Source organism: Solea solea, chromosome 12 (genome assembly GCF_958295425.1).
Source record: "Solea solea chromosome 12, fSolSol10.1, whole genome shotgun sequence".
NCBI lineage: Eukaryota > Metazoa > Chordata > Actinopteri > Pleuronectiformes > Soleidae > Solea > Solea solea.
In genome coordinates, this window is record NC_081145.1 from 4221456 (window position 1) to 4248170 (window position 26715).

The window sequence follows — 26715 nt, forward strand, 5'->3', positions numbered from 1 at the left end:
GAACACTGTTAGTTTTTCTATCAGCAACAGATCAGACTGCGAGCACTGCAGAGGTGCAGTGATGCTGCAGTATTTATACCCCACATTCAACCTCAGCTCACCTCTTCCTGCTAAAGATGTACTGTATACAGTATGTACAGCAGTGACAGCCAGTCAGTGAGTTAGGGCTAACAATCGTCTCACAGCCACCTTCAACCTCCCTGTGGTCTCATTCAGACTGATTCGGATTCTTTCAATGCTATTTTTAGTTGTTGTATAGAAATCAACATCCTGGTAACCTCAAACATGTCATATGCACCTCAGATACATCGCTGGTGAAAGGAAGGGAGGGAGAGTGGGAGAGAGGGGCGCGAGGGAGGAAACATACAGATAGCGCTGCTCGGTTAATCACAAAATAATTAAAATTGCAGTGCGACCAAATGCAACACATACACTATGTGGACAAACCACATACACACCAACAGGGACTGGAGTTGGTCCCCTTGTGCAGCTATAACAGCTTCCACACTTCTTGGAAGACTTTCCTCAACGTTTTAAAGTGTTTCTATGTGAATTTGTGTTATTTCGTCATTCTGTCAAGCATTGGTGAAGTCAGACACTGATGTTGGACGAGAAGACCTGGCTCATAATCTGTGTTCCAGTTCATCCCAGAGTTGGTCAATGAGGCTGAGGTCAGGAGATAAAGGGTCGAGCCCATAGCCTGATTGAAACACCTGAAGTCAGTACTGGTTTGTCCATACAGTGTAGATTTATTGTAGTAATGCCGAACCATGCCATGATGGAACCGCAGCATCACTTTGTTATCTCAGTGTATACTCTTCCTCTCTTTTTTCCCTCCTGTCTGTCTGTCTGTCTGTCTGCCTGTCTGTCTGCCACGTCTCAGACAGAAAAGCTCTACACCCTTTGATTTGTAGCAGAAATGAAGAAGAGGGAATTTCAAAGAGAATCCTCCTCTTCTGCTGATGCACACTGTCCTGATCCAGCATTGCCTCACTGCTCTCTTGTATCCTCCCTCGTTATCACTTCTCCTACTACTTCTCCCCCCCCCCACACTCCTCACTTTTTATTACTCCTGTCAGTCTTATATGAGCTTCCTTCCTTCCCTCCTCTCTCCACACGCGGTGCCACTCTTTCGTCGTCCTCTCTGTCTCTGGTTCCCTGGTGTCTGGTGGCAAAGCTGCCGTGTTAGTGCTGCTTGTCTGGCTGCTGTGATGTCTGCTCCTGGTCACGGTCGGTGGAGGAATAAGCACCTCTAAACCTGTCAGTCCCTGAGACACTGCAGTTTATTTATACCACCTCCTTTGTACGCCACCTGTCAGTCAAGCCAATCCTCTGTCTCTTCTCTCTCAATTCTACCGAGACCTACTGACAGGCAGTGCGCTATAGGAGCTATTATAACACACACAATCTCATTAGTGCCAGAAAGGAAGAATATGGCTGACGGATTAACTGATGCTCTCTTTCCTCAAAGCAACTTTGCAGTGTCGTGTCAATTACGCATGGGTAATAGGTGTCAATGGCAGTCTGGCTCTGACAATACACAGCAATTAAATGGATTTGCCTCAGTTTTTATGCTCTGTTTTGGCTGAGGAGGACAACATTCCTGTGTTGTTCCTGAGACGACAGTTAATGCGGCACAGCACTCCAATCCCCGTCTGTGTCTTGCTCACAAAATCCCCTTTTCATCATTCACACTGTTTCTATCTTCGTCCACCTTGAACGACTTGCTCTTCGCTCCCCTTCCCCACACGCTCCGTCTTACCTGTGAAGCTGACATTGAGGATGTAATCCCTGTAGAGTCTGCGCCCGTCCAGGGCCTTCATGCTGTCACACAGCTTGGTGGTGTTGGAGCACAGACTCTGTTGCATATGGTGAAGAGCGTGAGCCATAGCATACACCGCGTTCACCACGAACATGATCTTTGACTCCGGTTCAAAGTTATTCTTGTCCATCGACAAGCTCCTGCCACACGGAGGGAGGTGAGCCGTCTCCCCGAGTCCAATACCTCCACCTCCTTCTTTTCCTCCACCACCTAAAGAGCACTGGAACCGCTGCTCCCAGAATTCCCTGTACCAGGGGTTACGGAGGTTCTTGACGGGGTTCAAGCTGAGGAAGTAGCGGTTGAACTCTGGCAAGGGATTGGCCGACAGCTCGAGTGTGATGGCTCCCTCGGCGGTGACCTCGTTTCCCTTGACGATGCTCTCCTGCGCGCCCCAGCCGTCGCTGGCCACCCAGATGAAGGAGGTGTTGAGCCTGGCAGCAGCTGCCAGCAGCTCTCTGGCATCATCGCTGCGCAGGAAGAGGACAGCCACACGGGCGTTTGGCTTCTGCAGGAGCTGACGGATCACAGCTTCATAGGACTTCTTAGCGTTTGAGCGTCCCACCTGCAGACAAAGACAGCAGATCATCTGTAAATGCCTCCTTTACTTTCAAACAAGCTCACATTAAAGCCTCTTTCACACTAAAATGAGTGGGTATTAGTGATTGAGACCGTTCCAGTTGCTGGACTGCCTCCGACTTCACCCACGTGTGAGATGTGACATCATGAATGTGCCGTAAACGAAATGAGAGAAAGACGAAAATAAAAAACACCACTGTGGCTCTCCCGTCCCTCCTTAAATCAATATTTCAATTGATGGTAAATGGTCAGTATTTAAATAGCACTTTTCTAATCTTTTTCTAGACCACTCCAAGCTCATTTACACTATGCCATTCACCCTTTCACACCCATTCACTCATTCACATCTTTGTGTGGTGCATTTTCTATCGCACATCTTTCATACACATTCACAGCCATTGAGGAGGAACATGGAAGTTAATCTTCTTCATGGATGAGAGGTGAAATGTCTGGTACAGCTAACCACAGAAGACGACTGAGAACCTTCACAGAGACATGGGCATGTTGAGTCGTGGAGCCCAGGACTCAAAAGAATAGTCGTAAAATGAATGTACGTCATAGCGTTGTGCCTGAAACGACCTAGTCTTCTGTGTCACTGCTAAAAATGAAGCAGACAAAGACAAAATAAACATGTTCACCTGGGTCTTGTATTCCCACGGATGCCAAACAGAACTAAAGCTGATTAAAAACCTGCATCTATTGCAGCCATTTGACCTAGGAGTTATTGTCAATTAAAGCCACTGATCAAAAACCCCTTTAAAAAGGGTTTAAACTGGGCCTTTGGCCAGCGGGAATGGAGCATAACATGCACCTCTGTAGCAAATGAGATGTAAAATGTGGATCTGAAAGTGCCTCGTATGAGTTCTTCTGAGATGAGCTTACATTTTATGGTTCATAACTGATAACATCAATGTAATATAAACCCCATTTGTGGGCAAGACAAGATAAGACATGAAGACAAACTTTTATAAGATCACTAATCGGTCTAGTTTAAGGTGCAGCTTCCTGCCATTCATCAGTATGACACTACAGATTAAAATTGTGCTATTTTTGAGGGTTCTATTAATCATGGAGATTACATCGCAGAGAGAGAACTCTTTTATTTAAAGTGTAGCTAAACCCATAAACCACTTTGTTTTCAGGTGAAAACCAGTGTCTGTGTATCTAGGGATGTTATTTGTTGATCCAGGCGTAAAAGAATTGAATTTATACATGTGATAAAAATTAGCATATCTACTTCCTCTCTGGTCAAACACAAGCTACCGCATTTAAATTTTTCCATTGGCTTTCTTAGTAAACTTGGCTGGAGATGTCGCTTCACCGCCTTTCTCTCTCTCTCTCCCCTCATCTCTCTCCCTCAGCTCTCAGCCCACTCCTTGGCATTTTTTCAAAATGGGGCGGAGTTAGCCCCAGAAGAGGGGGTTTATTTGTACCCTACCTTCTCAGAAGTGGCGATGCAGATGTTCCTCATGCGAGCCTCTTGCTCGAAGGCCTCGATTCCGGTTTCACCGTAATCGCCCTCCGACGCAACGGTGGACACGTACGTCCAGTTGAAGAACCGGAGGATCTCAGCCATGGCTTTGGCCTGGTAGAAGTCCGGGGGAACCGTGCGGGCGAAATAATCATAGCGGGTTTTATCACTGAGCTTGGCACTTGTTGACGCGTAGCTTATCTGAGGGATCTGGAATAGCCGGAGAAGATTGGCGACCTGAGGGAAGGAGGAGGGGAAAAAACGTTTTGTTTTCTTTTTAACAAAATGACCGTATCACATTTTCCCACGAATCACAAGGACATGTTAATATTGAAAACTGCGAAATTTAAATGATCATAAAATAATAATAAGTAATAAACAACACTTTTGGTCAGTCTCTCCACTCTAAGTAGCAAGGAGACACTTGCAAACGGTCTAAACATATTACTGTATCAACATTGCTATATAATTTTTCGAGTTACTCACATCATTATTATAGAAACTGTAAAAATTTAATACATTTTAACTTGAAATTAAATGATAAAAATTGCTAATGGTTAATTTATTTTGTCATGAAATGTGTGATAACTTTATTTCTATTTCACAGATGAACATATTTAAGATGGTTTTATTTGCCTGATGAAGGTCCGGAATATTAATCTCTCTAATCTGCATTTTGTGTATGCACTTAAATTGATGTCTTAAAATAAAAATAATCTAGAGACCAAACATTAAATGAACTAAACAATAGTAAAAATGTGGCCCCTTTAATCAGTCTACCTGTCGTGAAGAAATAGATGCAATGGAGCTACAGCTAATGTGTCACCTGAAAGAAGAGTGCAATTACACACTGAATGGGAAACTGGATGTTATCGCAAATAAATGATAACTTATCTGAAAGAGCAAAATGAAAAGAAGAAAAACAAAATGTTTTTACACACCACAATGAAAAATGTCCCTGAGAGTAATACAAGAAGGATTTGACCTTTACCCCTGATACTGCAACTATTCACATCACTTCCAACCAACGGATGAATAAATATTGTAAAGTGGTTATTATTATTATTATTATCATAAATAATAATAATAATAAACCTCTTCAACAACTGATATATATGGCAGCCGATCACGACGTGTTTTAAACTCTTTTCAAGCGAATAATCAAAGTCGGATCAAATATTATTGGTACACTGATAAAACAAACCCTACGGAATTATGAAGATGGTCTTTTAATAAATGTACTTTTTTCATCAAAGGAGAAAATTCCACATATTTATATGGTTGTTGCAAAACTGGAATTGCTTCATGGATAATGTGATTATTTAAAGATAAGACAATTCACACACACACACACACACACGCGTGCACAGGTTCAATAAATGCCTGACTCATGCATTAGTAACGTAATCTGGGCTCTACTGATGTCCATATAAAATTCCCTTTTACTGTTGACTGGGGTTTATTCATGTTCATTACAATTTTAGTCACAGACGCAGACAGAAACACTAACTGTGGAAACCAACTGCTACAGACACAAATACACACACACACACACAAATAAACAGAAACTACACAGCCATTCTGGTCTCGCCTCAGTTTAATCCTTTTAGAACGCATCACTCTGGCCTTTTTTCTATATATTTCATTCGCAGCTCAGTTGATGGACTGTTTCGAAAAAAAAAAGTCAGAATCTCATTTCACTAATAATGTGGAAAATTAGAGCGCACACTCACCCTCATGCACACAAGGACACGGCGACACACACGTACCAAAACCTGCAGTAACACACACACACACACACACACACACACTCACAGGCAGATGCTTATAGTTTTATGGTTTTATTAGACGCCGTTGACTTAAACGTCGGGGAAGGTCACGCTAATGTAACCGCATTGCTCCATTACCTTCCAATGACCACAGGTTGCTATCAGGCATCTGTGGGGACACATGAGTTCAGTCACTGGTCAAAGAACCTGTTTAATATTCCGGTGTAATGTTAGTTGCTGATCACAGATTAGTGTAAAGTATTAATACAAATGGTGTATCTACTGCCTCTCTGCTCAAACACCAGCTACTGCATTCAACTCATATCATTGGCTTTCTTTGGTACAAGCTTTCATCACCCTAAAATAAACCGTTGTATCTTGTCCAATCAGCACAAGGCTTGTTGTCCCAAACTCCTCCCCCTCTTATAAAAGCCTGACCTGTCATGTGCTGTGTTTCCATCATGGTACAGTTCAGTTTGGAATGGTCAGGCTTGCTTTCCTCTGAGAACCTGGTAGACGGTTGTGTCATCAACAAATGATGACACCGAATGCGACACAACACACAACAATAGAGGCCATCCAGCAGCTTTTTTCTCTTGCTCAGTTCAGGGCTGTTTTGTATGACAATAGACTGCGGGATTATGTACGGGAGTCACATTTTCCTGTCGCCCAATCAGCTGACTGTGGTGGGCAGCTGCCACTGCTCCTCCCTCTCACTCAGCTCTCAGCCCACCTCTGGGCAGAGTTAACCTCAGAAGAGGCATTCACTCCTGATGACCCATGTGATTATGCTAATTTCTTCTTTTTCATTTTTGGCAGAGAGGCAAGTTCCAGTGTCACTTCTGGCGCACACTTACTTTGTTTCACTTGGGACAACGCTCAATACTTTTAATGTCATCTTACTTCATTGTACTCTGTGATGAATTTGAATGAGGGACAGACGTGAGTGATACAGTAACAGGAATGACTTTAACACCGTCGTTACCGGCATGTTTGTGCCATCGAATGTCACACACAGGCGTAAAACCACACAACCGCTGTTTTTTGTGTGTGTCTTTTTCTTTATAATTAGTCTTTTGTGTTTATCCTGGGCCACACAGAGGCGTAGTGGCCAGCACTGTTGCCTTAGAGCAAGAAGACCCGGGTTTGCAACCCACTCCCATCCAGGGCCTTTCTCGAAGGAGTCTGCGTGTTCTCTCCTCCTCTCATGTGCTCGTAGGTTTCCTCCCACAGTTCAAAAACATGCAGGGGTTAATTGGACATGAATGTGTGAATGTGAGAGTGAATTATTTGTTCATCTCTGTGTATTTGCCCTAAGATGAACTGGCAACCTTCTCAAGGTAAACCCTGTCTTTCGCCCTATAGCTGCTGGGATTGCTCCCGTGATCCTGTGACCTTCTTTTTCTTCTTCTTCTTCTTCTTCTTATTATTATTGGCAGTGGGAATGGTGTTAATCAACTTTTCTGAGCAGGTTCCCCCGGGGTTCAAAAATCCTTCTTATACCTGCTGATTTAAGTGTGAAAGGGACTTGTGTTTGAGAGCGCTGCGCTCTTCTTTTGACAGAGGAAAGGGAGATTCACTGAAGGTGAGGAGTGAATATCAGAGAAGAGCAAAAAGAAAAAAAAAAATAAGAGGAAAAGGAGGGAAAAAAATGCTGCAGTGGAGGGATGCTGTGTGTTTTCTGCTTGAGATGCAAGTCACACATACACAAACATGTAGGAATGGAAAGCAGGAACAGTGCCGACTACATAAATGGCCTTAAGACAGTGCAGTTTAATTATGCAGTGCATAACTTTTTTTTCTTATTTGTGTTATTAGTTTGCCTTCATGAACATGATTTGCATGCTGCGTCCTTTATCTGTCAAACAGCACAAACAGACCTGACTGAGGACTGCGAGTGTTCAGCAGCAGCAGCAGCAGCAGCGGCAGCGGCAGCAGCAGCAGCAGCAGCAGCAGCAGCGCAGACCCTCAAACTGCTGAAACTTTGTGTTTTCAGTCATACTCCAGCCTGTTTGAATCATCTCCCTTTGCTAGCACAACATTGTTGTTGCCTCTGTCTGTGTCCAGGGTTCACATGCCTTGGTTGACATCAAATTCAAGGACTTTTAAAGGACTTTCCAGGTCCAGCTGACACAGTTCAAGATGGGAGTGCGACTTGTAAGAGCGTCTTTGCCCATGGCGTTCACTTTTATTGATTTGCAACACACGCTGTATCTGGTGAAGTGATTGTTGTCCTTGGGACCTTGGGTCAGTCTTTGTCATTTTCTTTGGTGAGACAGAGATCTTGGTATTTGTCCCAGGCATCATGTCGTCATTTGCTGTAATAATGACTCCATGCCTGTTCTACGTAGACCTCCCTCGTCTATACATCAAGCAATGCAGAGCATGAAACAGTACGTGGTGTCAAAAATGGAGACATTTACCTAAATATCAACTTAACTACTTTCTTGTACAAAATTCAAGCACTTGAATTTTTAAGACAAAAAGAACCTTGCTAGACACAAGCCACATATTTTTCTAATTGATTTCATTTTTCCTTTTTAAGAAAAATAATCTGCCACATTTTTTCTTTGGCTAAAATTCTGAATACTGATACTTCCAGACCGTAATGTGCCTTAAAACAAGGACAATCTGGCCAAACTACAATGGCCAAAATTTAAAAAGTTGCACTTATTGCCAGCAAATGTAAGACATGTTCACTTAAAATGAGCCTTCATTGCTTTCTTGAACAATTTAAACCATTTAAAAGTTACTTCAAATACCCACCAGTGGCGAACACACATACCAGCAGCAGGAGCAGCTGCTGCTGGTATTCAGTTTGTTACTGACAATTAAAGTTTAAAGTCACCTGTACAAAGTTAAATGTATTATTTTTCTCATGCAAAACTTGATTGCCAAGATTATTTACTTTCAAAATAAGAACAATTTCCCAGAGACAAGGCTAATTTGACTTTATCTGAAATCCATTCTTGCAGCATGTGTGCATATTTGTTTATCATTAAAAACAATGCACTACAGCGTTATCAGGAAATAAATCCTGATGACTTAATTCAGGAGCAAAACACAGACCAATTAGGGAAGTAAAGAAGGAGGAGTTAGATTAGCTTCTCTGGAAAAGAGATCAGCAAACAGAGCACAGTTCAGGTCGTTAAAGCAGCGCTTTCTGTCTGAAAGGAAAAATTAAAAAAACAACAGCAGCAAAAGGGCAACGAGAATGAGCCGCAGGAAAACGAAGGATAATTATGTTTGATGAAGGACGAGAAACAGAGCAGATCTGTTAACAATGGCTGCCCCAGGAAGCAGGAGGAGGAGAAGAAGGGGGCTGAGGTCAGCATACACTGAGCACTTCTTCCAAATAGCCGTGAGGGACGTCCCAGAATGCATATAAAGAAGGTGTGTGTGTGTGTGTGTGTGAGGGGGGGGGGGGGAGTAGGCAATGATGAGGAGGAAGAGCGCAAAGATTTAAGGGATTGTAAAAAAAGAGAAATATATAAGATGCAGGAGAGCAAAGAAGAGAGTGTGGGAAAGAGACGACAGAGAGACAGTTGCAGAGATTAGGGATTTAAGGACTGATAGGAGGAGGCTTTTGTGCAGTCACAGAGGGGGAAAGGAAGAAGGAGGTTTTATGCTAAGCTATGCAAATCACTGAGCTCTGTCACAAGAGCTGGGGAAACACAATAACACACCACTGCAACTTCTAAGAAACAAAGTACACACACGTATGAACACTGCAAAAATTGATTTCCAGGAAAGTCATATAAGCCTTCTTCTTCATTTTCATTTTTTTTGCCTAGAAAAATAATAATTTAAGAGTTTTTACAAGTTTGAATGACCAATAACAAGATAAAACAATGGTTTGCATGAAATCCAGATTGGTGTGTGTGCGAATATAGGAATTTATAAATTGTTAAAGTCAACTCAATCAAGTAAAGGTAAGTTTGAAGTGATTTGCTTGCTTGTAATAAGTGCATCTTTTTTAAATGTTGGCGATTTTCCATTTCCTTGAAATAAATTAATTTGAACCAATTTTAAGAACATTTGACAAACACAGACTGGCACTGTGCGTGTGTGTGTGTGTGTTACCTGTATGGACACACTGCTGAAGGATCCTCCTATGACTCCAGCGATTGCAAGCGGACTGTCGTCCTGCAGAGCGTAAGATCCGTCTGGACAGATGAATTCTGTGTCGTCCACCTTGGTGAGGGAGGCTCTCACAAACTCCAGAGCCTAAAGGCAACAGGTACATACATTTATCTCCAGTATACTGACATTGTGCACCATATGGTGTGCGTCATCAATTTGTGAAAACTGATGAAAACTCGGCTAGAAATGAGCTGAATGCATGAGTCCATGGGTGTAAAGCAGCAGCTCCGAGTGGTCATCGAGACTAGAAAGTGCTATATAAATACATATAGATATTTATCATTTACACTTACAAAATTAAAGAGTTAAAAAAAACAAGTATAAATAGCAGGAGAAAAATGTCTTATTAAAATACGAGCCATTATTCCCCAGGTAGTGAACAATATTGTGCAAAATCAAGCGTTTCTTGGTTTGCTTTAGTACACTCCACACGTCATGACTCCAACCTATTAAATGCATGTTTTGATTCCACTCCGTGATATTTGATAGATGACTGACTTCTGGATGTTATACATAATGGAGGACGAAGATTCCTGGCCTGTCGAGTTGAATAATCATTGACGTGTGATTGAGTGCTCAAACAATGTTGGACACCATGCGGTAAATCTGAACTCTCATAAAATAGTCAACACCTGCAATTTAGACAAGAATGACGCACTAATAACAACAGCTGTGAAAAAAAACTGCCTTCAATCTGGCGTCTAGATTGCAAATCAACTTTGAGACTGAGGCACAATATAACAAGCCGTATTTCTCCAATGTCAAGAACCCAGGGTTTGCACAATCAGTCAAAGAGCTCACTATATAACATTACTGGATGCATCATCTCTAAATAGCACAGCAATAAAATACACTCATCTTTTTGACGATAACAAACTCTGAGGGAACAGGGCTTTTTGTTTGCTGTGTATCTGGCTCATTTCCCTAATCCCAAATAGCTTCAGTTTCTATTTTTATTTCTCTTATCATTTTAAGGCAAAATCTTTTCCCTGCAGTAGATAAATAGATTTACAAGGTACATTTACTTTACCTGAGCATTATCTTTTAATGAGACTTTGCACTTTGGCTCGATTTAGATGGAAACATTACACGTTTTACTTCCAACGCCACAACTTTCTTGTCTCTGCAGCCACAGAAATGCTTTAAATGTAAAATGCAGCAAACGCTGATGTTGCCAGTCAGCATGAGAGAACCAAAAAAAGGCAAATTAAACAAAGTATATCACTGAACTGTGCTATAGAGTTGAAACGCTGCGTCGGCATTTGCTGGTAAATGCAGTTACAACCATACAAAAATGACTATCTTTGGAGAACAGAAGCTTTTACTCAGCTCAAACTATCAATTATACGGTTTGTGCAAGTGGTCGGTTGTGATTTGTGTAACTTCTCAATGTTATGTATTAGTATCTTTGAACAAGTCAAATTTTAAAGTAAATAGTGTTTTGTGCAAATGGAAGCCGGCAGTGATTTTGATTTACATATCTAAGATAATACCCAGTGTGAGTAGCATTTTAAGTGGCTGGCGGATAAAGTATGATTAAACACTGTCATCATCTCTGACGGGGAAACAAGCAGCGTTTGTGTACATATTCGGATCATGCAGTGCTATAAACGGTCTGTGGGGAAATTTAATCCAAGAAATGATCAACATTTTTCACATCTCTGCTGATACAGACCCACTTTGTCTCATTTTAGGGATGATATGAGAGGAAATTAAAATAGAAAGATTATCATCTGTTTTTTTAAAGATGATTTTGGATAAGCAGTGTAGCATGAAAGCGGGAGGAGACATGCAACAAATGACCATGGGTGAACTCAAACCCAGGTCACAGCAAAGGGCCCTTTGTCCTTTGTTTTTTTTTTTTTTTCTTTTTAGCTTTTTTGTACATTTTAGATTTGTAATTACTTGTCTATTTAACTTACAAAGTGCTCATTTAAAAAGAGAGTTGGTGCACATTTCCATACTCACACACCTGCTCCAGTGCATAGGTATCTCTTGAGCAGGTGTCCAGGATGTGGACTCCAAGGGAGACCCCGGGCAGTAAATAGTTGTCCCTATTGATTCTGTCAATGGCGAATAACATGGCCTCCAGCCTCTGGATTCCTCTGTCCTCGTTCACACGGCCACACTCCTCCATCCCGGCACCTTTCTCGTGCACAGGGAACAAGCCGCCGAGAACCAGGTCACCCTCGATGCGGATCTCTCGACGGGATTGAGGTGGGTCCCCGATGGAGAGCAGGACCCCCCGACACATCATCACCAAGAGTAGAGTGGGAATGAAGGCCACCATGTTGTGTTCAGGGAGGGACAGGATTGATGAAATGTGACAAGGGTCGAGCGGCTAAGGGTGAAAGTGAGGGGTGAGGGGTTCAGGGTGAGGTGTGCAGCGCCGGGGTGGTGGGGTTGATTCGAGAGGCCGTGGTTGCTTGGGTCGGTTTGTGGCCCATGAAAGATTCAGGGAGAGCTGAACTGGACGGCACATGGAGGGGCACACCATCTGGACATCAGTCCTGTTTTAGACAGAAAAAGAGAGAATAGGATGGGTTTGGTTTTTGACAAATACCAAGGGTAAAAAAAATCAAGACAAGATCAGAATGAATAATCAACCCCCTGTTTCACCTTCAAACACCTGATTTTTCAGTGTCAACCTCATTGCCAAAATAAGCAGTTCCACAGAGAAAAGAAAAATCCCTCAGAGAGCATCAACCTCCATCAAGGCTCAAACACTCATCAGGGAGGTGGGACAAGGAGTTGTCAAGCATGGCCACCAAAGCCTTGTGGGTGATGCTCGTGGTCTTTTGCTCAGACTCAAAACAGAAAAGAAAGAAAAAAAGATTGTGGATGGTTCTGGATGACCACAGCTCAATGAAAGCCTTCCTCTTCCTCCTCACCATGTTCAAATCTGTATGTTATTGTCACAACCGAACAAGGACTTGAACCCAATAGCACGACTCAGAGACAACTTCCAAAAATATTCCAATTTATTGGACAAAGTAACAAATAAAAATCACTCTCAAAAGGAGGAAAAGTATCAACAGAAAATCACTCTATCGAGGAATCACTAGATAAGCAAAAGGCAAAAGTAACAAATAATAATCACTCACTGGGAGGAGACAAAAGGTCTGGGCAAGGTGCCAAATCAAAATCACTCTTCACGAGGAAAAAACTCTGATGGCTCAAAAAGGGACAAAACAAAGTAGCAACTAAGAAAAGCAAAAACCTTACAAACAATTGACGTGGCATGGATTGGCGTGGGTTCTCTGGCATGACAGACAAGACGAACTGACACAGGGTAAAGGGAAGCACAGGCTATATGTGAACTCAATGTAATGGGGAACAGGTGGAAACAATCAGGGCGGGGAAGATAATCAGACTGGGGGAAAACTACAGGGGAAGGGCAAGTTAGCTAAAACAAGAGGAAAGAGAGATGTCAAAATAAAACAGGAAGTCACAAGACAAAAAATAGAAGGCAAAACTAAACATAACTTAACACAACTTTCTAGATATGACAGTACCCCCCCCTCTAGGGACGGCTCCTGACGGCCCAGATAACTGAGGGTGGCGTCTGTAAAAGTCTGTGATGAGGTCAGGATCCACAATAAAGCTGGCAGGAACCCATGATCGTTCCTCTGGACCGTAGCCCTCCCAATCCACCAGGAACTGCCTGCCCCGGCCCCTGTTGCGCACAGCCAGCAGAGCCTTGACTGAGTAGACAGGACCGCCGTCGACCATCTGGGGAGGTGGAGGGGGTACGGCCGCGGGCACCATGAGGCTTTCCTTAACCGGTTTCACCCGGCTGACGTGGAAGGTGGGGTGGACTCTCATGGACCGGGGCAAACGCAGACGGACAGCTGAAGGGCCGATGACCTTGGACACTGGGAAAGGCCCCACGAACCGTGGAGCCAACTTCCTGGAGGCGACTTGGAGAGGCAAATCCCGCGTAGAGAGCCAGACCTTCTGGCCAGGCTTGTATACCGGAGCAGGTCGGCGCGTCCGATCAGCAGCCCTCTTCATGCGGTCCACACTGCGTAGGAGGGCCTTACGGGCAGCTGCCCAGATGCGGTGGCATCGTCGGACCATGGCATGGGCCGACGGGACGATGATCTCCTTTTCCGTCTCCGAGAAGACAGGGGGCTGGTAGCCGAAGACGCACTGGAATGGAGACATGCCAGTGGTCGAGGTGAGAAGAGAGTTGTGGGCATATTCCACCCACACCAGCTTCTGGCTCCAGGAAGCCGGATTCTGCGACACCAGGCATCGAAGACATGTCTCTAACTCCTGGTTGAGACGTTCCGTCTGGCCGTTGGCTTCTGGGTGATAACCAGAGGTGAGGCTGACGGTGGCTCCAATGAGCTTGCAGAACTCTTTCCAGAACCTGGATATGAACTGGGGCCCCCGGTCTGAAACAATGTCTTTGGGAAAACCATGAATACGAAAAACGTGAGTCATCATAATCTCTGCCGTTCTTTTGGCAGATGGAAGCTTGGGTAATGCTATGAAATGAGTCATTTTAGAAAACCTGTCTACCACTGTGAGCACAGTGGTGTTCCCTTCAGAGACCGGGAGCCCCGTGACGAAGTCCAGTGAGATCTCAGCCCACGGACGAGTGGGAACAGGGAGTGGCTGCAGCAACCCCATCTGCGCTCTGGAGGAGGTCTTGTTGCGGGCACAGATGGAACACGCCTCCACATACTCCCGAACCTCCCTCTCCATGGAGGGCCACCAAAACCTCTGGGAAATGACGTACATGGTCCTCTTAACTCCTGGATGGCAGGTGAGCAGTCCGGTGTGAGCCCAATGGATCACCTGTGGACGCATATCAACAGGGACAAACAAGCGATTCTCCGGACAACCACTAGGTGTCGGATTCTCACCATTAGCCTGCTTCACCTTAGATTCTATCTGCCAACTCACCGCTCCTACCACACGGTTCAGTGGTAGGATGGGCTCCGGTTCCTTGGCAGTAGGCTCGGGGTCAAACAGACGGGACAAGGCATCGGGCTTGGTGTTCTGGGACCCCGGCCTATAAGACAAAACAAAGTTAAATCTGTTAAAAAAAAAAAGTCCACCTGGCTTGGCGAGAGTTCAGTCTTTTTGCTTTGCGGATATATTCCAGATTCTTATGATCTGTCCATACAATAAATGGGTGCTGTGCACCCTCTAACCAATGTCTCCACTCTTCCAAAGCTTTTTTCACTGCTAATAACTCACGGTTCCCAACATCGTAGTTTCTCTCTGCCGGCGAGAGTTTATGAGACAGGAAGGCGCAGGGATGAAGCTTGTTGTCCTTCTCAGAGTGCTGGGAGAGTACTGCTCCCACTCCATTATTGGAGGCATCCACCTCCACCACGAACTGCCGGCTGGGATCAGGAACAGTGAGAATGGGGGCAGTGGTGAACCGCACTTTGAGCTGTCTGAAGGCCTCCTCAGCTTGAGGGGACCACAAAAAGGGAGACTGAGGAGAAGTGAGTGCATGTAGAGGTGCAGCTGTGGCACTGAAGTTTCGGATAAACCTCCTATAAAAGTTAGCAAATCCTAAAAATTGCTGAACCTTCTTGCGGTTATCAGGTGTTGGCCACTGAGCCACAGCGCTAACTTTAGCCGGATCCATTTGCACCTTTCCAGGGGCTATGATGAAGCCAAGGAAAGATACAGTGTCGGCATGGAATTCACTCTTTTCTGTCTTGACATATAATTGGTTCTCCAGCAATCGCTGGAGAACCTGCCGTACATGATGCACATGAGAGTCTAAATCTGGGGAGAAGATCAATATGTCATCTAAATACACAAACACAAAGTGGTTCAGGAAGTCTCTCAGTACATCATTGATCATTGCTTGGAAGACAGCAGGAGCATTGGTCAACCCAAACGGCATAACTAGGTACTCGTAATGACCACTAGGAGTGTTAAAGCCTGTTTTCCATTCATCCCCCTCTCTGATCCTAACCAGATGATAGGCGTTTCTGAGGTCTAATTTAGTGAAAACCTTAGCCTGCTGAAGCTGATCAAAAGCTGATGACATTAGTGGCAGAGGGTACCGATTCTTAACAGTTATGTCATTAAGTGGTGCATAGTCTATACATGGTCGAAGTGTCCCATCTTTCTTTTCCACAAAAAAGAACCCTGCCCCCGCTGGAGATGAAGAGGGGCGGATAAGACCAGCCTTTAATGAGGACTCAATATATTCAGTCATAGCCTTCTTTTCGGGGCCAGAGATGGAGTACAGTCTACCCTTAGGAATAGGGGACCCTGGGATCAAATCAATTGGGCAATCATAAGGCCTGTGGGGAGGAAGGGAAGTTGCCTTCTTTTTACTAAATACCTCGCTCAACTCGTGGTAACATCTTGGGACTGAAGTCAGGTCAGGAGTTTCAGAGTCTGTGACATGAACAGAGGCAATGTTATCACTAGTTTTCACATTATGACAGGACTTTAAACACTTGGTTTTACATTCTTCTGCCCAGTTCAAGACCCTCCCAGTACTCCAGTCAATGTGTGGGTTATGTTTCTTCAGCCAGGGAAAACCCAAAATGAGAGGATACTGGGCAGATTTATATAAATGAAATTGCATAAGTTCATAGTGGTTATCAATGATAACTGTGAGCAGTTCAGTCTTGTGTGTCACTCGAAAAATCAGACTGCCATCGAGAGCGCTGGCCTCTATAGGCTGAGATAATTGTTCTGTCTTTAGCTTGAGTCTCATGGCAAAATCCCAGTCCATGAGACTTTCATCAGCCCCCGAGTCAATGAGAGTCTCCAAACTAAGTGTGGTGTTGTGATGCCTCACCTTAGTCTGGGTTAAAGCTCGAGGAGGGAATTCCGTGGAGGAGAAACGTCTCCCCAGTACCCCCCTGTCGACTGATGAGCCTGTGCCTTTTGCCGGACACGCTGCTAGCAGATGCCCTTGCTGTCCGCAATAGAAGCACCTGCCTTCCTGCAGGCGACGACGGCGCTCCGCTGTGGACAGTTTGGTTCGCCCCAACTGCATGGGCTCCTCCACCTCCTCGGAGGGCCACTGCCTCGGGGTAACGGGTGATGGAGCACGTGAGGAGCTCCGCCAACTGGGTGTAGTGACAGCAGCGCGACCCTGATGACGACCAGCTGTAGAGGCCATTCGGCTTCGTTGTCGCTCCTGTAAGCGGTTGTCTGTTCTTATGGCCAGAGTTATTACTGAGTCTAGATCAGAAGGCAAATCTAGGGGCACTAACAAGTCTTGAATTTGATCTGAAAGTCCCTTGAGAAAAACATCATACAGGGCCGTGGCATTCCATCCGCTATCCGTGGCTAGGGTGCGAAAGCGGATAGCATAGTCCCAAACAGAGTCTCTATTTTGTTTGATGTTGCTCAACTCACGTGCTTTCTCTCGGTCGGATGAGAGGGGATCGAAAGCCTTCCTCAGAGCCTGTTTGAACTCCTTGAGGGATCCACAGATCAGTGAATTCCGAGACCATTCAGCCGTAGCCCATGCCCTCGCCCTCCCGGTGAGGTGGGAGATCATGAATGCCACCTTGGATCGTTCCGTAGGAAAGGCTGAGGGCGAGTGTTCATAATGCATATCACAGTCCACAATAAACGGCCGACATCCTCCTGACTCACCGGAAAACTTTTCTGGGGGGGAAAGGCGAAGAGCCGTGGCATGGGGAGCTGAGATCGATGACGCTCTAGCATCCGCCGGAGTTGGCGTGGTCATGGTCTCTGAGGAAGACGTGAGATGAGCAAGGACTTGATGTACTTGGTTTGCCAGGAGGTTAACTTGGGTTGTTATAGAGGCTTTGAACTCCTCCTGACTTTTAGCCACTCCCTTCACACCACTGTGCAGAGAGGCCATGTGCTCCTCCTGCTGAGTCAGGCGGGTGTTCTGGGAGCGAACAGCCGCTGTCAGTTGTTCTGAGTCGGCTGGGTTCATGCTGGTCAGTTCGTAATGTCACAACCGAACAAGGACTTGAACCCAATAGCACGACTCAGAGACAACTTCCAAAAATATTCCAATTTATTGGACAAAGTAACAAATAAAAATCACTCTCAAAAGGAGGAAAAGTATCAACAGAAAATCACTCTATCGAGGAATCACTAGATAAGCAAAAGGCAAAAGTAACAAATAATAATCACTCACTGGGAGGAGACAAAAGGTCTGGGCAAGGTGCCAAATCAAAATCACTCTTCACGAGGAAAAAACTCTGATGGCTCAAAAAGGGACAAAACAAAGTAGCAACTAAGAAAAGCAAAAACCTTACAAACAATTGACGTGGCATGGATTGGCGTGGGTTCTCTGGCATGACAGACAAGACGAACTGACACAGGGTAAAGGGAAGCACAGGCTATATGTGAACTCAATGTAATGGGGAACAGGTGGAAACAATCAGGGCGGGGAAGATAATCAGACTGGGGGAAAACTACAGGGGAAGGGCAAGTTAGCTAAAACAAGAGGAAAGAGAGATGTCAAAATAAAACAGGAAGTCACAAGACAAAAAATAGAAGGCAAAACTAAACATAACTTAACACAACTTTCTAGATATGACAGTTATCCAATTGGTCTCAGACTATAGGCAGGAAAGTAGAACATATTCCAACATCCTAGACTTGTCGTCGGGATGTCACAAGAGGAGAGGAGATATAGAGCAACGCAAGCCTCTTTCACACTCAAATGAGTCGGTAGACCTGGGATTTATGAACCCAGGTGAACCAGTGGGAGGAAGAAGAAAACAACAGCTCTGGTAACAAGTGAAAACGTAATACAGACGAAGACGAAATGGGCTTGTTCAGGCTGGTCGTGTTTTCTGTTCAGAGCTGAAACCAATAAAATGCAAATGCCAATTAAATACATTCCAACTGGTCAGAAATTCATTGGAATCTGTGTTTAAATGGGTTTTTGAGAAGTGGGAATGGTGTCAGTCCAACATTTCACAGGACAAATGAAAGCTGTCCGAAGCTGCACAATGAAATACTCTTACTCTAAAAGAACAAGACAGCAAAGTAGACCTTTATTGGAGTTTGGGGACAATGTTAACAAGGGCTCAAAGATGTTTCCACTTCACAGCCAGACCCAGACCATGACTAAAAGGGATAAAGGAATGGGTTGGAGATTGTACCATTCTGTTCCCCAACCTACCCCTCCTTTAAATCACTCTGAAGTTTCTTCTTCACAGTGTGTGTGTGTGTGTGTTTGCCCCTGGCTGTATCAGGATTAACTAGCTTAGATTGCTGGTTGATACATGAGCTGAGCCCTCTCATGCCACAGATCAGAAAAGCTTCTCTAATCTGATATCTGTTCCAACAATTCTCAGCTAGACCATGAATTTTATTACAACTGTGTGTGTGTGTGTGTTTTCAGATTTATTGCTCCCTCTCTCGCCTGCATAATTCCACCATGAAAGAAGCTACAGTAACTGACAACAAAAGCTCATGCTGCTTATCATAGCTTTCAACTCAATTAAAGCCCTCACTTTGTGTTTTGACTGTTGCATTTGCTGACATTCTCCACCCACTCTTTTATCAGAAGATAAGATATTTCAGTCGAGAACTCTGTCAACAGACTTTACACGTTTCAGATCAAGGGAGACATCCTTCAGATGAGGAGGAAGGAGGATCCTTTCTGGGTTACTGGTAAGAGTTGGGGTGAAGTAAGCAACTTGTCTTCATGGCTATGTTGTCATGAAGTTACACAACTTGGAGATATGTGGCATGGAGACACTGGCACTGCCTAAAAGACAGGAGGCGGAGCTGAGAAATGAACCTATTCAAGACAGACAGCTCAGGCTGAAAGAAAAGAGATGTATGCAACATGGAGATGAGTCTTAAAGAGGTCCTTCAGACCACCTGACCTTTACCACATCACCACCATTTATTCAATTATTCATTCATCGTCTACTGCTTTATCCTTCACATGAGGGTCATGGTGGGGAGGGTCATAGGAGTGAACAACCTTGTGGGAGGAAACTGGAGAACCCGAAAAAACCCAGATACGCACACGGGGGGAACATGCAAAATCCCCATCACCACCATGACATTACCATTTATGGTTTCTCATGAAATGCCAGCTACGACATGGATAGCCATGAAATTTGGCACCAATACTGTAGTTATGAATGTGTTCTTCTGACCTTTCATTTAGCAGCACCATCAGCACCATCAGAAATGGCGCCGCTATCGTTATATATTCTCACTTTGCTAAAAATGGCAGTGGACCAGGAAATGGTAGCACAGCTCATAAGCATTTTCCTCTAACCGTAAATACTTATAACGAGGAACCTAACGCAGTCAGGAAATTGTGTTTGACCTTCATGTTTTTACCTCAGCCATCATGGCAGACATTTTAGTTTGGGCTCACTTTGCTAAATATTGCTAAAACACAGTGAGTTGTGTTGTATCTGACAAATGAGTGAGTAAATTGGGGAAAACAGAATCACAGCAGTCTGTAAATGTGAAGCAGTGCAGTGTGTGTGTAGCATGCTGCTGCTAACAGAACCGCAGCATCCAGATAAAAACTTGTCTGGTTACATATTAGAGACGCTGAGTTCATTTTATGTCCAACCCATTCTCCACTGCTAAATGAGGAACATGAAAAAAAGCTGATGTCACCGAGTGTTGCCAAGTTTATTGTCAAAGATTTACAGAACTTTTTACTACAGTGGACTTCCTTGGTTTAAACAGCCTGACCTCTGATGGTTAGGTACAATTTAACACCAGTTCATATTATGGAATTGTGTTAAATGAACTCTTTTAGTGTTAATATGACACACCTGTTGTAAGTTAGTAAGTGAAACTAACAAACAAACAAAAACAAACTCCATCTTTTCTGCTCTGCAAAGGTCACTGTACTTTCTTCAGTCTGCAGGGTCAACATCAACTCTCACATTGGGCCTTTAAATGAGTTTTGTTTGCATTAAACACTCTTTCTATTCAGATGAGATATCCAGTTACACTGATCAGTATTTTAATAACCAGCCCCTGCTTCAGTACTTGACTTAAATTCCACAACTTTATGCTTATGCTATACTAATGACTCCAAGACTAAGCTGTTATAGAATGTATATAAAAGAGTCACTTTTTTAGTGCGTGTCTATATTTTAAGCCTTTTTTTTTTTTTTACCAACGCAAAGGCAGTAAAAGCTTTAAGGAGGAAATGACTTTCTTGTAAATTCTCTCATGTCTCTCTTGCAATTTCTTGTGTACTCAGGGGAGATAAGACACAAGCTGGAGGTTGACATTTTGATTATGAAGATCAATCTAGACCAAGGAGCAGGACAATGGTGAAGTTTGTGTTGATTGCTGGCATCACTGGCCTGATTTGTGTGTGTGTGTGTGTGTGTGTGTGTGTGTGGGAGAGAGAGGGAGGGAGAGAGAGAGAGAGAGAGAGAGAGAGAGAGAGAGAGAGAGAGAGACTCATCTTTGGTGGGCAGGTAGGAGGATGAAAGCTTCCCTCAGGAAGCTCAGATTTTTCTGCAGGCAGCTGCCATACCTTTACCCCTCTACTCTATGATATGGCACATATGTACACACACACACACACACACACACCACAGTTTCCCTAAGGGGTTGACCTAAAAGCAGACTATTTCTATGTCTTAGCTTCCGTCACTCTCTCCCATTATCTCTCTCTCTTTCTCACTCAACCAAGAAATCTGAATTATAAAACACAAAGAATTAGGATGTGCGTTAAATGTATATTAGAAATAGAAAAGAATTGCAGTGCTAATGAATCTGTGTAAAATGTAGATAAAAAGTATTTTAAAGTCACTTCCCGTTGACTTTGCTTTAAAGGTCTTGTGTGTTTCGATGTTACCCCAGAATCAGCCTTTTATGTATAGCGATGAACGAATGGGATACAGTATCGCGTCGATCAAATATTGCATGCTTCATTATGCACAGACTGGAAAAGTGTTACACAGTCGTAGAATCATGTCTTTGAACATGTGACAGCACAAATATTCAGTGAGCTGCTTTACAGTTTAAAATCGCTGTATCAGACTGATATTGGTATCAGTAGATAGTAAATACAGAGACTGTATCTGACATCAGTATCGGCATCAGAAAAGACAAAGTGATTTTGTGCCATCCCTAATTTTGGATCCCCGTGTTTTTACAATGTGTGTGTCCACGAAAGTAGAGAACATTTGCTTTCATTTGGCTGAATTAGATGGAGTTTTTGGAAACAACCTTCCATAATTATTACAGGCCAATATGCTGTTGAGAAGCAATCAGGACGACAACAACGACAACAAAGCGGTGGTTGTGTCTCTGTGTGTGTGCGTGTGCAAGTGAAAGTAATCCCTGTGTGTGTGTGTTTATGGAGCTGAGACTCTAAAAACTCTTCAGCTCGAGGACTTACTTGAACAGTATGCTTTTATATAATTGGCAGCTCTTGAAGTCAATTTCCTAAATAATATCTCGCAGCATTTTCACACTGTTCTCAGGGAGATTGCTGGCTTCATTATAACCTCTTGGAAAGTGCCCAAACTTGGCTTCCTGACGCAAGAGTGGCTGTGCAAGCAAAACAACTCACTGTAAAAAATAAATTGCTTGTTGTACCTTCAATATGTTCACAATATACTATTTGCAACATATTGCACATAATTTAAAGGTGATTTATATAAGATATGCACATCAAATGACCTTGGAGTCACATGGCGGGGTAGTGGCTAAAACTGTAGCCTTATAGCAAAAAGGCCCAGGTTCGTAACCCGGTCCGGTCTTTCTAATGTTCTCCCCGTGTTTCCTCCTACAATCCAAAAACATGCAGAGATTAACAGGACAATCTAAATTGACCGTAGGTGTGAATGTGTGAGTGACGGCCCCATCATGGTCTGGCGACCTGTCCAGCGTGTGAATTTGCTTTCTCTTGTTACTCAGTCATTGTTCTGCATGGAATTTTCACGTCAACAGCAGAGAGCTACAGTGCATGGTGTCCACAACACTGCTTGTAATTACGTTTGTTCTGCATAGGCCTATGTAGTCTAGGTACGTCAAGCAAAACAGGGCGCATGAAACAGTAGGTGGCGTCGCAACAAACAAGGGAGACCTAAATATCAACTTAACTTTCTTGCTCAAAATTCAAGCATTTTCAATTACCAATGTCTAAGTGATTTTCAAAAACTTCAAATTCAAATTCACAAACCTTTAAGGATTTCAAGGACCACGGGAACCCTATGGATGCCAGCAGAGCGAGCAGAGAGCAGCTAACTTCTGCTAAGTGTCAGAATTGCTGATTGATGCTACCAAAAAAGCCTTGGTACCCCTCTCAAAGTTGTCTCAACCAAAGGAGAAGAAAAACTTTTAAGGCGCCAGGATTGAGATCTTGGGTGGACATTGAGGTCATTGGCTGGGTCAAAATTTAAAGGCCCTGGAATACTTCCAATCCACGCACAGCAGTGTGGACCCAGCGCTCACCGTGTGCATGAAATAGGTGTCTCTGTGCGTCTCTGCTTTGTGGACAGTGTCACTCGCTGTCCATGGTGCTGAAATGGACAGAGACCTTGACCTCAGCCTAACTCAACAGTTTTTCTCTTTAACACTCACCACACTACACAAAAGCAAAGAAGAATATTTATTTAACCCCAGATCAGCGGGGTTAATGTAATGTCGTGTAGATAATGTCATTAAAGGGCAGCAAAACAATTTGACAAAGTTGCTGAAACAGCGCCGCAAAAAAAACCCTCAGCAGAATTAGACTATACATGAAGAAGTGAAGGATCAGAGGGCGGGCTGTGTGGCAGGCTCATTTTTAGATGGCAGGTCTTGAAGATCAGGTTGCTGCGCAACCCTGCCACCTATAACACAACACACTATAATAAATACACTACCTCTGCTGCTGTAGCCTTTTATTTTTCCACCGACTTAACCGTCTTGCCTTTGTATTGCTGCTGCTGTGAATTACCGGCAGCTGTGGGTGAACATGCCAGTATGACAGCAGATATGACAGTTTCCACCTGCTCGTCATCTGCTCCTACACCTACTTCTTCACGCCGTGCTTTTTTAAAAACTAAAATGAAATAAGCAGCTTTGCTTACTTCATTTTGACAACATTATATTGCATTCAACCGCTAACTAGCCTATGGTGTCTACGGTTGACACTACTCCTACTCATGGTAAAACTAACTGGATAACGTGCCGGTAACGATGCAGCCAATCAGAGTCAACACAAGTGAGGTAGAAGCCACTGATCTGCTGTGACGTTTTATTTTACTCAGGATTTAAAATAGTCTTCTGATTGACGCCACCTCTGGTTTTAAATACATGCTCAAGGCTACGAAATCCAAACATTTTTTTTATTTTAAAGCAAATATACAAACAGACTAATGGGTCGTATATAGCGTGGTTAAACTCAGCCACATCTACCAGTGATTTGATTTTGCTCTGCAGAAACATCACAAACATTTTTTTTTTTTTTCCCCTAGAAACGCAAACACAATGGCGACAGAAGAGCAACGTCTAGCAGCTTTTGTATACATCCAACATTGCGACCACAGAAGAGCAGCTGTCTTTCCATTCGGCCATTGCTTCAGTTTTAAGCGACTTGCTCCACAGAGCTTCCCCGGGCAACATTTGTTAGATGCCATTACCAGATAACTGTCGCTCCCACTAACCACAACAAGCATGTTTGTTGACACGTTTTCCACCAGTCATCTGTACCATTGGTCTGATTGGTTGTCGGTCTATCCAGTTGTGTACAGAGGCATTTTGATGTACCTCAGTGGGTCATGGGAGGTGACTACAACCTTTCCAGACTCACTCTGAATCTGAAATGAGATTGACATGCAGTCTGGCATTAGCCAGGCAAGATAGAATAAAATAATGTCGGCCAATAAACCGTCCTAAATGTTACATCATGGACCTTTGAGGTACGCAAAGAGGAAGACACAGTAATGTAACATTATAACTTTGTTTTTTCAAAATAAAAGAACTTTAAAGATGCTGGTAGGTGGACTTTGTTACTTTCAGATGTTATTTCCAGTGTCAACTGTGCTAAACTAATTAATGGTAAGAGAGTGGTATCGATCCTCCCCAGCTCTTGACAGGAAAGTAAATAAAAATGTCAAATTATTCCCCGATCATGTACTTAATTCCTTCAGCATTACATTTACATATATATACAGAACATTCACTGAACACATACACAGTATACGTCATGACTAACCTGAATAAATGAGTGTTGAAGCAGATGGCAGCCGGCACATGGCAACATCACCACAGACACCTAATAAAAAGAAATGGAGAACACGGAGTTCATGAGCTGACTGTCAATAGAAAGACAAAAAGGAGGTCGGATAGAGTCTGACCACTGACCCTTCTCACTGGAGGCTATGATGCACTGCCACACCTGACAGACATCCCTGTTTCACCTCTGACCTCTGCACAAATCTGAAGTCAGTAGGCGCAGGCAGCATACGCACCGGCACACTCTCCTGTTTCATCTTCTTTTTCCTCCATGCATGGCATCACCTCTGCATCCTTCTCCTCTCCCTCTCCTCACTGGTCTTCCAACCTCCCTATTTACTTCCTCCTCCCCTGCACCCTCCACAGCCCTTGCTCTTCCCTCTAACAGGCAGGGCTGCTGTGGATGACACGTATCCAGCTGAGAGCAGCCGTGCAGGGTCGATGGACCGCGTACACTGAGAGCCACACACTTGTGTGTGTGTGCGTGTGCTTGTTTATCTGTCTATTGTGCACCTCACAGAGGCACAGCTGCATCACTGGCTCTCACCGTATGAAGATACATGTGTATGTGGATGTGTGAGTTCTTTTGTGTCGGTTTACTGAAAGGAAAGAGCAATGGGAGGAGGCGAGCTGTCAGATGCTTACTTAATACAGAACAGCAGAGAGAGCCCTTAATTAGAAATGCACACAGTCTGAGGTTTATCGGTTAATTCAGCCAATAGCTGTGTGGTGATCATCTCTCTCGCCTTCTTCCCTCTATTCTGGAGATTCATGCCAGTAAGTACAGTGCAACTCATTAATACACACAACTAACATCCATGTGTTTTTGGCTACAGTCAAACTACTTTGTTTTGATGTAAAAGTGGTGCTTTCAGTTTCAAGCTCAGCTTCAGAAGTAACCCGCGTCCGTATCACCTGACCATTCAGGTATACTGGTCACTGCACGTGCCGGTGTAAACAGGAAGTAGATTGTTCTCCTCTGAAGTTCTTTGATTGGTTTCACAAAGTTCAATTAAAGAGAAACGATTGTGAAAAAGTAAGAACGAGGAATTCTGTTATGTTCTGTATTTGGTCCAAATGACCAACACTCATTCACTCTCACAGCACACACGTGCAGCACATCTTCTATCATAGATCTTTCAGACTAATGCACACGCCGCTGGCACAGCTGTCAGGAGCAACAGCATGTGGACTCGCTCTTCCACGGAGCCACTGTAGCCCGCTATGTTATGAAACTGACCACAAGGTGAAACTGAATTTAACGGAGCTTTTGCTGAGTTGTGGCTATAAAGAACCAATCCGAAAGCACACGTGGGTACTGCAGCATCTTCTCCAAACATCTCCGTTGTTGCCCGTACAGACTGAATTAAGTGGCAACCCGTCGTGATATCGCCCGTAAGAATCTGAACTCCCATTGTGAAACGCTGACGTTTTACAATCCAAAAATCACCTGTTTTCTCTACATGGATGACATTATATTCTATTTCAGAAGACTTGAAACTAGTGATTGAGACAATGAACTGCTATAGAACATGTTTACTGATGGTATAAATCAAGTGGGAAGTGGAAGCTAATTTTTTCCAATAGACTTTCATTCATCAGGAGTTCTTTATGCAACCAGTGGAGTCGCCCATTAGTGGCCAATTACACTACTCTTACTTCCTGGATAGCTTCAACAGGCAAACCAGGAGGCCAAGTCCACTTGTATACAATGTATGTGTAAAATACAGCCTGAGCTAGCAATGCTGTATAGTTTTTTGGGCTCTAAAACACCATGATAA

General features: G+C 43.8%; 1 protein-coding gene across 2 annotated transcripts in view; it reads right to left on the bottom strand.

Moving 5' to 3' along the window:
- The window catches only part of grm3 (glutamate receptor, metabotropic 3), a 54216-nt gene that overhangs the window by 16736 nt on the left and 10765 nt on the right, over nt 1-26715 (bottom strand). Inside the window, exons 3-7 of one of the 2 annotated variants that reach the window (XM_058645390.1) lie at nt 24915-24974; nt 11754-12291; nt 9722-9865; nt 3837-4106; nt 1763-2384 (exon numbers count right to left, since the gene is read on the bottom strand). In XM_058645390.1, coding sequence (XP_058501373.1) covers nt 1763-2384; nt 3837-4106; nt 9722-9865; nt 11754-12071 — 1354 coding nt within the window. In that variant the 5' untranslated portion in view covers nt 12072-12291; nt 24915-24974. The remainder of the gene's footprint in view (nt 1-1762; nt 2385-3836; nt 4107-9721; nt 9866-11753; nt 12292-24914; nt 24975-26715) is intronic. The other variant, XM_058645391.1, reaches the window with a different exon arrangement.